The sequence below is a fragment of the Meriones unguiculatus genome, chromosome 4 (assembly GCF_030254825.1).
Source record: "Meriones unguiculatus strain TT.TT164.6M chromosome 4, Bangor_MerUng_6.1, whole genome shotgun sequence".
Lineage (NCBI taxonomy): Eukaryota > Metazoa > Chordata > Mammalia > Rodentia > Muridae > Meriones > Meriones unguiculatus.
The window spans coordinates 77,184,751-77,201,968 of record NC_083352.1 but is presented as its reverse complement, the minus strand read 5'-3'; the positions used below and the strand labels follow the sequence as shown (position 1 = coordinate 77,201,968).

The window sequence follows — 17,218 nt, the reverse complement described above, 5'->3', positions numbered from 1 at the left end:
CACCCGGTTGCAGAAGAAAATAACACTGTGTAGCAGTGGATCCAGATGGTCCTAATTCCCCTCCCAAACAGCCCCTGACCTTTTGACTAAAGGCACATAGCCCCGCTTCTCAAAGAGACCACAGGATGAGCAAATTGCTTTTCCCACCTTTAACAATGGCCTAGTCTGACCACAGGATGTACTAATCCTTTTCCCACCTTTAACAGTAGCTGAATCTGCACGTATCAAAAAGATCAGATATCCCCCAGACATCTGGGACAAAGCTAGGGCAAAGCTGACTAGACTGGGTGCCCCAAATAGATCCTATATCCGCTCCCATGCTGTCAGACCTGTAACCCCCTCATCTACCCCTTTAAAAACCCAAGGCTTCCAAGTCAATGCTAACTCTAGCCTGAATGCAGAGTTAGCCCCAGCGCAAGTTGGTATGAATAAACCTCTTCTTAATTACATTGTCCGGCCTCCGAGTTTTCTTCGCAGCAACCTTCTTCGGTAGTTAGGCTCCCTGCTGGGCCTAACAATATCTTTCGAGCAGTGGGACCTGAGTTTGGTGCCCAGCACCTATGTAACTAGCCAGGCCCACCAGCCTGTGTTTGCCATCCCAGGGCTGGAGAAAGAGCGGGATTCCTAGGGCTCAGCAGCCAGATAGCGGAGAGGGACTGGTGAACTCCGTGTTCACTGACAGACCCGACTCCATAAAGAAGGTGCAGTTGGCGTGGTGGTTTGAAAGAAAATGGCCAGCATAGGCCCATAGGGAGTGGTCCTAGTTAGGAGGTGTGGCCTCATTGTCGTAGGTGTGCCCTGGTTGGAGGAAATGGGTCGTTGGGGACGGTCTTTGATGTCTCAATGCTCAAGCCTGGCCAGTGTGTCACTGTCTCTTCCTGCTGCTTGCTGATCAAGACATAGAACTCTCAGCTCCTCTCCAGGACCTGCCTGCCTGCGTGACACCGCTCTTCCCACCATGATGACAGTGGGTAAACCCCTCCACTGTAGGCCAGCCCCCATTAAGCACATTCCTCTATAAGAGTTGCTGCGGTCATGGTGTCTCTTCATAGCAATTTAAACCCCTCAGACAGACGGATCAATGGCTCAGGGGTTAAGAGCACTTGCTGTTACTGAACAACTCCAGTTCCAGAGACTATAACGCCCTCTTCTGTCTTCCATGGGCACCAGGGAAATGTGGTGGAAACACACAAATGCAGGCAAAACACTCATCCATATAAAAAATTAGAAAACAAAAACAAAAAAAACAAAACCAAGGTGGTAAGATGGGTTTCTACATGCACACACCGACACACACACATGCGCACACACACAAAGAGAAAAATGGCAGGGGTGGGGGAGATGAACCCAGGTATGTGTGAGGTAAGTCCAAAGATGTTAGGGGTATTTATTTATGACAAGGACTGGCTGGTCCAAGGTTCGTGCTGAGAACATCTTCTGCTAAGCAGAGCCTGGGTCAAGCTCAACAGCTTGGCCCCCGGAGGAGGCCCTCGGAACCCCTCAGGAGCCGCAGTGGGTGTGGTGGCTGTCCGAGTGGTGGGTGCGGTAACCTCTCATGCGCACTTGCTCCGCTGGGCTGGGTACAGGAGTGCTCCCGATGCTTCCAGGGTTCGGGGAGAGCAATGGGAGAGAGGGGTCAGTGAAGGCCTCAGCTCTGCCTCGACTTTCACGCGGGTTGCAGGGGCCTAACTAACGGGGGGGGGGGGGGGGAGAGGTTAGACGGGTAACGGAGCTCTCTCTCATGAGCACAGGCCAGCTCGGTCCCCACCTCCCCGCGCGATAGTTTGAGGCTCTGGAGAACCACAGTGGGCTAGATAAGATGTTTTGAATTATTACTGTTGTTGTTGTTATTGGGGTGGGGTCCACGAGTGTCCGGAGCACACGTGGGCCAGTGAGATGGCTCCGTGGGCAAAGGTGCTTGCTGCCGAGCCTGAGCGCTCGATTCGATCTCTCAGTCCCACGGGGTGGAAGGAGAGAACCAACCCAGAAAGCTGTCCTCTCAGTTCCACGTGAGTGCTGTGGTGCATGCACGCCCACACACAAAAGAAACAACTCAGGTGGAACATTTAAAAAAACTTTACAGTTCAGCTCCTCCTTCCCTGGCCTTTCCTGAATTTTTCTGTCTGTTTGTTTTGTTCTTTTGAGACAAGGTTTCACTGTGCAGCTTAGCTGGCTTGGAACTTGCTTTATAGACCAGGCTGGTCTTGAATTCATAGGGATCTTCTGCGGCTGTCTCCCTGATGCTGGATTAAAGGCGTGTGTCATAGATAGGGTCTCATTTAACCCAGGTGGGCCTTCAACTCCTTATGTGCCGGAGGATGGCTTTGAACTCCTGATCCTCCTGCCTCTGCCTCCTAAGTGCAGGAATTACAGATGTGCAGCACCATGCACATCTGTTTTAAGCAGTGCTGGGAGAGCCTCTGTGCACGCTACAGGCAAACACTCTGCCAACCGAGCCACACCCCCGGCCCAGGAAGGGACACTTTGGCCATCAAACTATAAAACAACGGATCCCAAGACATTCTTCAGGAATCTCCTGCTGGGAAAAAAAAAGGCTGAAGCCCCGTGCCAGCCAGCGGAGACTAGCAGAAGCCAATGATGGTGGTCAGTGATGGCACACCTTCCCCAGGATTGCTCGGCTATGCCTCTTTCTTACCCTCTATTTAAACCTGAACCTTATGTCCGGACCTTGTCAGGATCCCAAAGACAGACTTAGCAAGTCACTGGGTCTGTTACCCTTTCCCATGTAGTCACATTGAATATATCTCCTTTCCCTGCCTTTGACTAGTTTTTATTTACTTTATTCTATTACTTTGAATTGTGTGTGTGTGTGTGTGTGTGCGTGTGTGTGTATGTGTGTTTGCACATGAGTGTGGAGGTCAGAGGCGTTGGATTCCTCTGGAGCTGGAGTCACAGGTTCTGTGAGCTGTCAGACATGGGTGCCAGGAACTGAGCTCTGGCTCTCTAAGCGTGGTTCATGCTCCTAACCACTGAGCCATCTTTCCAACTCCTGTCTGTTTAATTGGCTCATCCAGCATAAACGGTTGAGCCTAGCTCGTTAGGGCTTCGAGCATCTAGGCTTTGACCCTGACAGCTCAGGCAATACCCCGTAAATGCCTGCCCCAACCCTAAACCCAGGGATCATCTAAACGGTGGGGCTCAGCCTTTGCTGCCACCCTTTAATACAGTTCTTCATGTTGTGGTGACCCCCAGCCACAAAATTATTTTTGTTGTGAACTGGAGAGATGTCTTCAGGGTTAAGAGTACTGGCTGTTCTTCCAGAGGACCCAGGTTCAATTCCCAGCCCCCACACGGCAGCTCAACACTAAGTCCATTCCAGGGAGTCCGACACCCTCAAACATGCATGCAATACACATAAAATAAAAATAAATGTTAAAAATATTTCCATTGCTACTTCCTAACTGTAATTTCGCTACCGTTATGACTCGTAGTGTAAATATCCGATATACAGGCTATCTGATATGTGACCTCCGTGAAAGGGCCATTCGCCCAGGAAGAGGTCTCGGCCCACGGGTGGAGAACCGCTGCTCTAAATGTAATCGCCAGGTCTCCCTTGGTCGACTCCACTGCTGGTCCCCAGGGGCCTGCGTTCCTCTGCTGGACACCTGGGCTCCCTGCTCACGCCTGCTGGCATACTGCTTTCTCCAGAAGCCGGCCCCCGTACCTCCCCGCTTTCCGCCTCTCCTTTATGGAGATGTCTCTCCAGTCCACCCAGTCGTTGGGTGTCTTTTCCTTTGGGAAGTTTTGTGCCGGCCCCCAGTACTTCAGCCCTCCCGAAGATGTGAAAGCAAAGACTTTCAGCCGGCTGACCTTTCAGTTCACCTTTCCAGCCTCGCCTCGCTGTTGGAACGGTTTCTGACTAGCTGCTTGCAATTCCCGCTACTGCCGCAGGGGGGCAAGCAGCGTCCGCGGGGAAACCAAGCCTTTGCTGGTGACCCCGCCCAGCCCTCACGGGAGCAGACTTCATCAGAGGGCCGCAGGAAGCCACCAAGGCTACCGCTGGGCGGCAAGACAGCACCACCTATGCACTTACCAAGCGGATATGACCAGCGCGAGGAAAACCACTAGCAGGATGGCCAGTAGAATGGACAAAAAGGCAATGATGACCACAGTACCCTTGCTCTGGGACCCTGAGGCTCCTTGGAATGCCCGGGCTGCACAGGCAAGCAGGAAAGAAGTTATTTAACCGAAAAGGGGCCCTTTGGGCAGCTTCCAGACCAACCATCCTGCCCCCAAGCTGGGGTATGTGAGAATCGAAGGGCAGCCTAGAGGAGGGGTACATGCAGAGGACAGGGAGTTGCTGCGCCTCCAGACTGGGCGAGACCTGCTTTCCCCAGCGCCCTGCCGCCCCCAGGCCCCTTAGCGCACCCCCCCCCCCATCTTTTGAGCTGCCCCTGTGTTCTCATACCTTGCTGCAGGTAGATGTCCTTGGACCACTTCGTCTCAGCCACAGGTCCCTTGTCACTCATGGCCAGGAACTTTACCCTGGACGGGAGAGCAGCTTTGGTGGCCGCGACTCCCCGCGGTTCTGAAACCCTCAGGCTTGGTGCCCGGGAGCCTGTCCTCCGGAGAGGCAGCCCGGGTGGTAGCAGGGGACGGGGACTAGCGAGCACAGCTGCAGAGCCTGTCTATTCGAGCTGTGTGACTCGCAGTGGGCGGCCGCTTTCACTGCACCTCGCTGTGTGTGGGCTGGACCCTCCGCCAAACAAGATTAAGTCACGTACTAGTGAGGAATGGCAGGGCACCGAGGCACCCGTGGGTGCCTGGTCTGGATTAGAAACAATCCACATACACTGTCAGGACTCCCCACGGCATGCGGGGGCCTGAGTCAGGGGAACTGTAAGGAGGCTGGAGGGGTGGCTCGTCGATTAAGAGGAAATGCTGCACCCAGGTCATGCAGGTCGCCTGCCTGTCGATTTAGCTCCTGGGGGCCAGACATGTGTGGCTGCTGAGGGACCCCACTTCATGTGAACAAACCTACATGCAGACAGGCAAACGCAGTTAAAAATAAAATACATCTTTAAAAGAAAAGAAGAAGAAGAGGGCTCGGTGCTTAAGAGCACTCGGCGTCGTTGCAAACGACTGAAGTTCGATTCCCAGCATCCACATGAAGGCTCGCCACTTCCTGTGATGGGCATCAGGCACGCATGCAGTGCTCGGACCGACCATGTAAGCAAAACCCCCATATACTAAAATACCAAAAAGAAACCTTAAAAAGGAAGAGCGATGCAAGGACCCGCCTATATTCCTCCCCCACCCCACACCCCCCTACCCCACACCCCTGTGAGAGGGTGGGTATACCAGAGCCTGCTCCTGGCCCCAGGGCCCATCTCCAGCACCTACACCACAGACATAAACAAGGAAGAAAGGCAGGAAGGAAGGAAAGAAGGCAGGGGAGAAAGAAAGAAAGAAAGAAAGAAAGAAAGAAAGAAAGAAAGGAAGGAAGGAAGGAAGGAAGGAAGGAAGGAAGGAAGGAAGGAAGGAAGGAAGGAAGGAAGGAAGGAAGGAAGGAAGGAAGAGACAGGGAGAGAACTGGGGAAGCCAAGCACCCCGCTTGACCCGAGTGAAGCGAGTGAAGCGGCCTGCGCTGCCCGGGCCCCGCCCCCGTCTCTGCGGCTCACCTGTAGGGCCCAGCCCCCGGCAGAGGCGAGTTACAGCCGAGGGACTCCAAGGAGCAGTTGTTATCATTACCAACGCGAAGAACTCGGAGTCGGCTGGCAGGCTGGCCACCCTCGTAGTGTACCCGGCTGGCCCTCAGTGTAAGGTAGTAGCCATTGCGGTCAAAGTTGGCAGGCGTGTGCGTGTCCGAGACCTTCTGTGGGGCGGCAAAGCTCTGGGTGGCTGAGAGTGGCAATTAGGGTCAGCCAGCGTGGATCACGTGGGGAAGACCGTGAGAGTTCCATCCTAGCAGGCTTGACAGCCTTTCCCAGCCACCCCCAAAGCATCTAGCCCCCAACCCCCAGGTCTGCTATAGCTCTCAGACGCCAGCCCTGTGCCCACTTCACAGTAAGAAAGCAAACGTACGCACCGTCGCTGTGAGCCACCACCAGCCAGATGGCGTCCAGGTCAGAGAGGCTGACATTCTGGAACTGGCCCAGGGGCTGCTCCAGCGTGAAAGTAGACTGTGTGAGTCTCCCCGCCAGGGTGTCGTTGGAGACCTGGGGGACATAGCTTAGGCTCTCTGGGAAGGATGAAAGAGAGGGCAAAGGGAGAAGCTGAGTAAGCAATCCAGTTTCAACCGAGAGAGAACTCGTCTGTTTCCAAAGCCCTACACCAAAAGGGGAGCTAAGAAATCACTTTTAATTAATTCTGTGTGTCTGTGTGTGCGCACGCGAGTGTGTATGTATCCTGTGTGCCATGGGTCAAAGGACAATTTTTGGGAGTTGGTTCTGGGGTTCAAACTCTGATCATCAGGTTGACAGCAAGTGTCTTTACCAGCTGAGCCATCTTACCAGATCCAAAATTAAGGACTCTTTTTGGGAGGAGCCCTTGGGGGGCTGTGGAATGCCCAGACCCTCTCTCTTGATAGCCTACAGCCCAGAGGGTGGGGTGGTACTGTGTTACTGGGGTGATGGACAAGAAATGGCAGGTGGACAAAGAGGCTCAGGAGGCTCAAACTCAGGGCATCCAGGACCCTGGGCTGGGCTTGCCAGAGAGCCTGAGCAACCCTCCTGCTCAAGCGGAGCGGGCCAGGCTCTTCTTGTTTGATAGGAATGAACAGGAGCTAGGGAGATGACTGCAGCGAATTGCTTCCCTCCCACGTGAGGACAGGACAGAGCCCCAGAACCCCTATCAAAAGCCAGGCACTGTTTGAGAGTGCCTGGGACCCCAGAGATAGAGAGGGAAAGGGAGAGAGGGAAAGAGGAAAAGAGAGAAGAGAGAGGATCTGCATGGAAGGAGCAGAAGGGGAAACACAAGAATGTCCCCTGGACTGAGACCCTAGCTTGGAACACAGACCACCCAGTGGGGCCCGAAGCTGGCTCATTCTAAGCTATTCCTTGCTCTCTCCTCAATTTTTACCACCTCCCATCATCTTCCACCCTCATCATGGTCACGTAACCGACATCCTCATGATCATATGATCAATGTCAATTTCAACCTCATCCCTTTTGTCCCTTTCTCAGATCTACGGCTTCATACACTATAGGGGACCCTGGGGAGCACCGTGGCTTGTCCAGCCTTGCTGTTCTTATGAGAAACTTGGTCCTCCCCTCAGTCCTCCCTGAGCAGGCCCCCTGCCAGGACCAGAGCCACAGTATGCCTCCAACTCCAGGCCCCTAACACTAGGGCAATTGGTGGGCTTTTGTACAAGGCTCATATCAATTCAGGGTTGCAGAAACTGCTCACTGGGAAAACGGTTGCCTTGAAAGCTTGAGGACCTGAGTTCTAATCCCCAGAATCCACGTGAAAAGCTGAGCGTGCTGACACACATGTGCACTCCCAGCTGCGGTGGAGACAGGCTGACAGGAGAAGCTGACGCCTGGCCCGCTGATCTCCGCAGTGAAAAGCTGAGTGTGCTGACACACATCTGCACTCCCAGCTGCGGTGGAGACAGGCTGACAGGAGAAAGCTGACGCCTGGCCCGCTGATCTCCGCAGTGCACTGTGCACCCACACACCTGTGTAAACAGTTTTGAAAATTAACTTTCAACTGGAGAGATGGCTCAGCGGTTAAGAGCACTGGCTGCTCTTCCAGAGGTCCTGCGTTCAATTCCCAGCAATCATATGATAGTTCAGAACCATCTATAATGTCCTCTTCTGGCATGTAGATGTAAATGAAGACAGAGCACTCTTCTATATAAGATACATAAATAAATATTTAAATTTCTAGGCTGGGCATGATGGCACATACCTTTAATCCCAGCACTCAGGAGGCAGAGGCAGGTGGATCTCTTTGAGTTTGGGGCCAGCCTGGTCTATATAATGAGTTCCAGGACAGTTAGGGCAATATAGAGAAAACTTGTCTCAAAAAAAAAAAAAATCTGATAATCATCTCCAAAGGTTCAGACTAGAACATCGAGCATGGAGCAGGGTACAGGTTGGATTCCTCCTGTCTCTAACCCAGTGGTTCTCGACCTGTGGATTGTGACCCCTTTGGCAAACGTCTATCAGGATAGACATCGGAAGAGGGAGAAAACAGGGAACAGGATAGGAGCCTCCCACAGAGGGCCTCTGAAAGGCTCTACCCTGCAGGGCATCAAAGCAGATGCTGAGACTCATAGCCAAACTTTAGGCAGAGTGGAGGGAATCATATGAAAGAAGGGGGAGATAGAAAGACCTGGAAAGGACAGGAGCTCCACAAGGAGAGCAACAGAACCAAAAAATCTGGGCACAGGGGTCTTTTCTGAGACTGATACTCCAACCAAGGACCATGTATGGAGATAACCTAGAACCCCTGCACAGATGTAGCCCATGGCAGCTTAGTGTCCAAGAAGGTTCCCCAGTAATAGGAACAGGGGCTGTCTCTGACATGAACTCATGGGCTCTTTGATCACCTCCCCCTAAGGAGGGACAGCCTTACCAGACCACGGAGGAGGACAATGCAGCCAGTCCTGATGAGACCTGATAGTCTAGGGTCAGATGGAAGAGGAGGAGGACCTCCCCTATCAGTGGACTAGGGGAAGGGGTATGGGAGGAGATGAGGGAGGGAGAGTGGGATTGGGAAGGGATGGGGGAGAGGCTACAACTGGGATACAAAATGAACAAATTGTAATTAATAAAAATAAAATAATAATTAAAAAAGAAAACAAAATAAAATATGATTTTATGGTTGGGGGATCACATCACTAGGAACTATATTAAGGGGTTGAAACATTAGGAAGGTTGAGAACCACCACATAAACTCTGTGCTGTCCGAGCCTGCAAGATGGCTCACTGGGAAAAGGTGCTTGCTGCCAAGCCTGATGACTTGAGTTCTATGGCCAGGATCTATCGACTGTCTCCCAAAGCGGTCCTCTGACGAGCACCACGATGTGCATTTATAAACCTTCACACGTACACAAACATACCACACACACACACAAGTGAAGATAAAGCCCTCTGTCCTACCTCAGAGGACTAGGGTACCCTGAATACAGTCGGTATTTAATATTTGCTTAATTTGAGGGGAGAAGAATGGAGAGATGGAGATGAGAGGTTATTTAGGAGCCACTGGTAAAAAACATGGGCGTGAGAATCCAAAAGAGGAGAGAAGCCATATTCTTGCTCTTCAGTCTGGGGTTGAGGGGCCCTGGCTGTGTGAGGTGGGCTGCCACGTTGCTGTACCCAGGAACTCAGTCCACAATCAAGGGAGGAGCTCAGGAGGACCCTAACTTCAGAGGAAGTGTTCCATCCTACAGAGGGCTGAGTATGTGGGTACCCCTCCCGCCCCCCAGCCTTACTCACCCAGAGCTGTCCCAGGCTGGACACAGGTCACCAGCAGCAGCAGCAGCAATGAAGGCAGTTTCCCTTGGAACCCCATGGCTGGGCCGAGCTCCCAGCTGCTGTCCGTCCTCCCGGAGCGGTCTGCAGCGCAGCCCCAGCTACTTTGTCTGGGCTGGGCTGCCGCTTAGGGGTGACCCTTCCTCCCACACAACTGGTTGGACAGGTTCGGGGGCTGAGTCTATAGGCTCTGGGGGTTTCAGCATCACCAGGGATGGGTCTGAAAAGAACAGAACAATGAGGGAGAAGAGCCAGGACATCTGCACCCCACTCCAAGAGGGCCTGGGAGGGGCAAGGTATGAAGCAGGCGGCAACGGGTGTGGGCTGCCCCATAAAGGTCCTGCCTTACCTGTCTTGGGTCCTGGCCATTAGGACACCTCACAGTCTGCTTGTGAGAAAAGAAGTCCCTTTATTTTCTAGACAAGGCACACAGAAGGTAGGTGTCCCTCCAAGATCATCCAAGCTAAAGGGCAAAACCTTGAGGTGGTTCCAGCAAATGTCATCTATCCTCTCTCTGTCTACACACACACACACAGACATACAGACACACGCATACACACACACACTTTCAAATAGAGTCTATAAGCTAGCCTCAAACTCAATATATAGCCAAGGATAGCCTTGAACTCCTAATCCTCCTTTCTGGGATTACAGGAGAGCATCATCACAGCAAGTAAGTCAAGATGATAGATAGACTGATGATGGATTAATTGATTAATAGATGGATAAATATAGAAATAGTTATGGATAGATGATAAATAGAGGAAGGATGGCTGGATAGAGATAGATAGATAGATAGATAGATAGATAGATAGATAGATAGATAGATACATACATACATACATACATACATACATAGACAGACAGATACATACATACATACATACATACGTACATAGATAAATAGATAGATACATAGATAAATACATAGATAGATAGATACATAGAGAGCCAGCCAGCCAGACAGACAGACATAGATAGGCTTAGATGTAGCTCAATGGTAGACTTCTTTCCTGGCATGTGTTTCCTTCCCTGGCTGGTTTCCTTCCCCAGCATCACAAATGTATGTGTGTGTTTGCGATAAACATACTCCATACACACACATCATACGCAATCTCTCTCTGTCTGAAAAATAAGTTGGCAGCAGTCATCAGAACAAGGAGTCAGATGTAGTCTTTGCCTCACACCTATAATTCCAGCCCTCAGGCAGTCAGCCCTCAGGGCAATCGGGAATTCAACGTCATCCTTGGTACTAGCCAGCCTGGGCTACAGCACACCCCATCTAAAAACAAATAAAACATGGCGGGGAGGGGGGAGCACTCCTCGCATGGGCATGTTCTTGCTCATCTCTCAGGCCTCGTGATTAATCGTATCACGCGATGAGGAGATGGCTCCGACCGAAGGTTAACTCTTGCACTCTCATAGCGGCTCAGCCATGGCTCTGCCCTCCCAGCACTCAGGCAGGCTGCCGCTCACTTCCCTTCCGGGTCTAACTCAAGGCGAATGGTTCATTTCTGTCTCTTCATGTTCCGTCTCCATTCCACTCCTGCATACTGCCGTGCTCAGCAGACATCCTTGTATTGGCTCCCTATCACGGCCCAAGTGACCCCAGAACTGAGAACTTCAAACCATAGACACTTGTTTTTTTTCTTATGTGTGTGTTTGTTATTTATTTTCCCATATGTGTATGTATAGTGTGTGTGCATGTGGACACATACATGAACATCATGGCTTCTGCGTGCAGTCAGAGGACAACTTTCAGGAGCTGGTCCCTCTTGTGATTCTCCTGTCCCCCTCCCACTTCAGCACAGAAGTGCTGGGATTACGGATGTCTTCCCTTTTTGACCCAGCCTGCTGTGTACCTTTGGGGGTGACTCATAAGGTAGGTGTGGCTCCCCACTTGCTATCTCCTCATTCGAGTGAAATAGTTAAAGACTCTCAGAGACTCACCCATTTCTGGGTCACCAAACAAAGACTCAGCACCATGGCAACTGTCACACCCATGGGCTGAGGAGGTAGGGGGGAAACTGTGTGCCTCCAAGGGTTGACAAGGCTTGCCTCACACCCTCCAAAGAGAAGGGGCTAAGGGCTTTGCTTGTGTCCAGAGAGAAAGAGCACTGAGTAATCAGTGTCCCACCCTGACCCCAAGCCCTAGTCAGTTGGGAAATGCTCCTGAGTTCCTCAACTTCACCCAAGTCTTGAGTCTTTCTACTATAAGATGGCTCAAGCCCTACCTCTTCTGCTATGTATCTCTCATGACAAGCAGCTCATCACCTCCAAAGTCCCTTCAGAATCTTCTGCACCCACCACCATAAACTAAGAAGCACTTTCTCATCAGGCTCAGCAGTGAAACACCTGCCTACAATCTCCCTGTGGGCTGGGAGTGTCTACCCCTCACTAGGGGATTCTAGGCAGGTGCTCTACCACTGAGCCACACCCCTGCCCCTCACTGGGGAATTCTAGGCAGGGGCTCTACCACTGAGCCACACCCCGCCCCTCACTGGGAGATTCCAAGCAAGGGTTCTATTTGTAAGCAACACCCCAGCACTTCTTCACTTGCAAATTCTACCCAGGTGTTCTTCATTGAGCCATGCCCTTACCCTAAAAGATGATAGAATATCACAAGCAACAATGAGAACAACATCCTTCAGACTCTTCCACTGAAGCCTAGGAGAGCTTCAAGCTCTTCCTTAGCCTCCCAAGTGCTGAGATTACAAGCATGAGCCTTCAAACCCAGCCCACCTTCCTGCTTTTTATTGCGTCTGCCTTAACTCACACAGCCCTAGCACACATGGAAGACTTCACAATTGCCCAGATACTTGAGGTAGCTTTAGGGCAGTCTAGGCCTTGTCCCAGGCTATCTCTCCTTCCTACTTTACTGTTTATTGTCAAGATTTTTGTTTACTTTTTATTCTGTGCATATGTCTGTGTCCTGGGGGTTGGGGGTGGGTATATGCTCCTGAGTGCAGGCGCCCTTGAAGGCGGGAGGGGTCAGACCCTCATCATGCTGGAGTCACAGGTGTAAGCCACCACATGTGGTTTTGGGAACCAAACTTAGATCCCAAACTAAGTTTTGGGAACCAAACTTAGATCCTCAGCAGGGCAGATGTTGCTCATGAGGGGCGAGCCACCTCTCCACACCCCCTACCTTGTTTTCTTGACCTGCATGGTTTTGGTTTTGTTTGTTTTGTTTTTATTTTGGTTTGGTTTCTCAAAGCAACGAGGGGTGGAGAAGAGAAACAGGGTCAGGGATGCAGGTCAACAGCTCTGGCTTTTTTCTTCTTCTTTGTCTTTTTTTGTTGTTGTTTTGTTTTTGAAATAGGGTTTCTCTGTGTGGCCTTGGCTGTCCTGGACTTGCTTTGTAGACCAGGCTGGCCTTGAACTCACAGAGATCCACCTGCCTCTGCCTCTCTGGGTACTGGGATTAGAGGTGTGCACCCCCATGCCCAGCAGCTCTGGCTTTTCTAACTATTCCTGTTTGACCTCTGACCTCTAAGCCCTCATCCACATCACATATTCACATGTCTTGTCTTTTATTTTCCTTTTCTTTCTTTCTTTCTTTCTTTCTTTCTTTCTTTCTTTCTTTCTTTCTTTCTTTCTTTTTAAAACAGGGTTTTATTCTACAGCCCAGGCTGACCTAGAAATTTAGCCTCCCCGATGCTGGAATTATAGGCATGTCTTCAAAAATACTTTAAAATTATTATTTTATTCTATGACTATGGGGGTCTCCTACGTGTATGCATACACACTCTATACGCCATGTGTGCCCAGTGCCTCTGAAAGCCGGAAGGAGGCATCAGATCCCCTGGAACTGGAGTTAGAGATGGTTGTGAGCCACCACATGGGTGCTTGGAGTCAGATCAGGGTCCTTTGAAGCAGCCAGTTTTCTTAATCACTGGTTCCCCCCTCCCTCGAGACCCTAAAACAGCTTTTATTGCATTTATTTATCGTGTGTGCACGGAGGAAGGGGGCTGTGCGCACGCCGCAGCACACGTGTGGAGCTCACGGGACAACTTTCAGGAGCTGGTTCTCTCCTTCCCCCGGGGGGGGGGGGGTCTGGGGCTGAATCTTCGTCCTTGGCAGCAAACGCCTTTCCCAGCAGATGAGAGAGGGAGGGAGTCGCCTGAGGTCTGTTCCCACCCTGTGTCCTAACTGCTCTGCTCTGCTGACTGATGAATCATGGTGCAAGCATGCCCCACCTCACCCCCAATCCTGGATGTTTTTCCTTTTTCACAAAGAACTTGTTTTTGACTGATGAGCCATGAAGGTATGGGCCAATGGGTGTTATGGCACTCCCTTATATAGAGTCCTCCGGGATCATTTAATAAAAAGCTCTTGGCACTAGGGACGTAGCTCAATAGTAAAGCAACTGCCCCAGTGAGGGGCCGGCAGTGTGGCTCAGTGTAGAGTACCTGCCTAGAATCCCACAGTGAGGGGCCGGCAGTGTGGCTCAGTGTAGAGTACCTGCCTAGAATCCCACAGTGAGGGGCAGGCAGTGTGGCTCAGTGTAGAGTACCTGCCTAGCATGGGGGGTGGATGCTGAGTATAACCCTTAACAACACAATAGAGTAATAATAAATACATAAAGTTCTTTGCATTGGGTATGGTGGCAACACTTGGGAGGTGGAGGCAAGAAAATCACAAATTGGATGCCAGCCTGGGTTGCATACCAAGACCCTGTCGCAAAGAACTACAAGAAGGAGGAGGAGGAAGAAGGGGAGAGAGCAAACGCAGGTGTGGTAACCCACACCTTTAACCCCAGCATTCAGGGGCAGCGGCATTCAGGGCTCTCTGAGTTCTAGGCGAGCCTGTTCTACCTAGTGAGTTCCAGGCCAACAAGGCCTACAGAGCGAGACATTGTCTCAAAACAGCAAAACCCAAAACAAACAAACAAAAACCTTCTCAACCCGGTTGGCAGTAGGTCCCCACAGCGCCGGGGACTGTCCGGCGGGTCTGGTGTGTGGGGCTCTGGGGCAGAACGTCCCTCCGCAGCTTGCCGGGGTCCCAGCACAGCCTCTGTTCTGGGCAGAGCCGCTGGACTCTGAGCCACCTCCACCGGCATAGCCTAGGGCAGGAGATCAGCGATGGGTGGTCCCAGCAGCGGCCTCCAGACGACCTGCCGTCGGAATCCATCTCCAGGGCGCATGAGCGATTTGCCAACACCCTCATGCCATTGACCGGCAGTGGAAGCAACATTTCACGGCTGAACGGGAGCTGCTGGTGGCTCTCCTCCAAGCTCTCACAACGTTCCTCAGGCAGTTTCCTCGCTCCCGTGTAATCCCACCGTGGCGTCGAGTCCTGGCAGGGCCGGGAAGACCTGAGGAGCAGCACTGAGGCTGTGAAATGAGCACCTGTGGGGTTGGGATGTGCTTTCGAGGCCAGTTTTACATTTTTATTTATTTTCATTGCTCTAGACAGGCTGTCTTAGTTAGGGTTGCTATTGCTGTAATGAGACACCACAATCAAAAAGCAAGTTAGGGAGGAGAGGGTTTATTCAGCTAACACTTCCATATTGCTGCTCATCACCAAAGGAAGCCAGGACAGGAGCTCAAGCAGGGCAGGATCCTGGAGACAGGAGCTGATGCGGAGGCCATGGAGGGTGCTGCTCCCTGGCTTGCTCATTCTGCTTTCACACAGAACCCAGGACCACCAGCCCAGGGATGGCACCACCACTAATTGAGGAAATGCCTAACAGCTGGATCTCATGGAGGCGTTTTCTCAATTGGGCTCCCTCCTCTCTGTTAACTCCAGCTTGTGTCAAGTTGATACATAAAACCAGCCAGTACATAGGGTCTCACTAGGTCACTCTGTCTGCATGAAACTTGCTATGTAGACCAGGATGGCCTTGAACTCAGAGATATACCTGCCTGTCCCCCTGTCCCTGCCCCTGCCCCTGCCTTCTAAGTATTGGGCTTAAAGGTATGTGCCATACTTGGCTCAGTTTTTTACAGAATCTTTTTACTTGTGTGTGTGTGTGTGTGTGTGTGCGCGCGCGCTTGCGCGCACGCGCGCGCAAGCACGCACATATATATATGTGCATGCCTATGTGTGTTCCAGGGCACAAATGTGCACACACGTGTGTGCATGTGCATGCCTTTGTGCTTGTGGTTACCCAAAGATACCATGAGAGAACTGACTCCCCTGGGGCTGGGGTGGCAGGCGGCTGTGAGCTGCTGATGTGGGTGCGGGGAGCCACTGTTGGGTCCTCGTGGAAGAACTGCAAATACTCTAAGTGCTGCTCGTCTCTCAGCACCCCCACCTTTCGAGCTACTACTGTTCTGCAGGGGGGAGGGGCGCGGGTGGCGCCCCTGTGAACACATGGAGCTCAGATGCCAACTCTGTGAGCGCCTTCTCTCCTTCCGTCTTTGCTTGGGTTCCCAGGATCAAACTCAAGCTTCCTAGCAAGTGACTTTCACTGTCTGAGTCATCCTGCTTACACTTCACGGCCAGTCACTTTTCAAGTAAGTACTGTGCTGTGCCGATGTGCGGGGAACTTGGTTGATGTTAAAGCTCTCCATCTTGCCCCTTTCCTCTGAAGGGACTAGGAAGACGGAAGAGCGGCAGGAAACTAGTGCATGGTTAACTTTCGGCTTCCTTTGCTCCCTCTGGCTTGAGTCCCGGGGCAACAGTTGTCTGTGAGGGGCCTAGTTGTCTATGAAGAAAAGGTATTGGTTTACTTTATGTGCTTGTGTAGTTTTAAAACGAAATTTAAATTTATTTATTTATTTTGTATGTATGTCTGCGGGCATGTGTGTGCCAGTGAGTGGAGGACAGAGGACAACTTTTGGGAGTTTCTTCTCTCCTTCTGCCATGTGACCAAACTCAGGTTAACAGGTTTAGTGGCAAGTGCCTTCACCCAAGAAGCCATCACTGGCTGGTACCTTTGTTGGTGCTGGAACAGTTCGGGCAGCATGTAAACTGCCCCTCAGTTACTGGCAACACCTTCATGAAGCTAGAACAATGACTCAAAACAAGTCTCCGGACTGGGGAGATGGCCTGGCAGTCAAGCACACTGGCTGCTCTTGCCTCAATCCCCAACACCAGCACGGGAGCTCACAACTGTCTGTACTCCAGTTCAGGGCATCCAGTACCTTTTCTGGTCTCTGTGGGCACCAGCACAAATGTGGTACACACAGACATGCAGACACACATATGTGCCGGCAAAGCCGTCATACACGTAGAACAAATAAACCTTTGAAAACAATTGTAAAAGAAGGCTGTGTTGCTTTCTAAAGGGGTTGAGGGAGGCATTCTCAGGGTGATGTCCTGCATGCTGGTCACTCCAGAAGTTGAGGAAGGAGAATTCCAGGCCAGTGCAAGCTAACACACCCAGAACCTGTCTCAGCTGCGCTTGGTGGTCACGCCTGTAGTCTCAGCACTCAGGGAGGCGGAGGCAGGCAGATCTCTGTGAGTTCAAGGCCAGCCTGGTCTACAAAGCAAGCCCAAGACACCCAAGTCTACATAGAGAAACCCTGTCTCAACACACACACACGCGCTCCTCAGAACTCCTTTTTCCAGGAATATGCTAGAACTCTGAATGGGGTGTGTGTGTATTTAGTTTTGTGTTTTTGAGGTGGTCTCAAACGTTGTGTATGTGAGAACGATCTTTAACTCCTGATCCTCCTGCTTCCATCTCCTGAGTGCTAGTCTCAGAATCACAGTAATTAAAACACACACACACACACTAATTCTCGTGCCTCAGAGCCCCCACTCCTCCGTCCCCCCACCCAAGTGCCACCAAGCCTGCCCCTTCCCATTTTCCTTTCATTTCCTGCTTT

At 51.6% G+C, this 17,218-nt stretch overlaps 1 protein-coding gene across 1 annotated transcript; it reads right to left on the bottom strand.

The window, feature by feature from the left end:
- Window positions 1-1,367: 1,367 nt before the first annotated feature.
- On the bottom strand, window positions 1,368-11,394 carry LOC110555854 (uroplakin-3b-like protein 1). Its single transcript, XM_060383227.1, has 7 exons — window positions 11,391-11,394; window positions 9,405-9,524; window positions 6,050-6,202; window positions 5,643-5,862; window positions 4,430-4,506; window positions 4,055-4,175; window positions 1,368-1,600 (listed from the first exon to the last, which is right to left on the bottom strand). Exons 1-7 carry the CDS (start codon window positions 11,392-11,394, stop codon window positions 1,501-1,503), a joined length of 795 nt encoding a protein of 264 aa, XP_060239210.1. The 3' UTR covers window positions 1,368-1,500.
- Window positions 11,395-17,218: the final 5,824 nt, after the last annotated feature.

Excerpts from the sequence above, each read along its gene's own strand:
- LOC110555854 (XM_060383227.1), bottom strand. Across the intron at positions 5,863-6,049 it reads GGTGGTGGCTCACAGCGACG|CCACCCAGAGCTTTGCCGCC; the intron begins GTGCGTACGTTT and ends TGCCACTCTCAG. Across the intron at positions 1,601-4,054 it reads GCGCTGGTCATATCCGCTTG|CATCGGGAGCACTCCTGTAC; the intron begins GTAAGTGCATAG and ends GAACCCTGGAAG.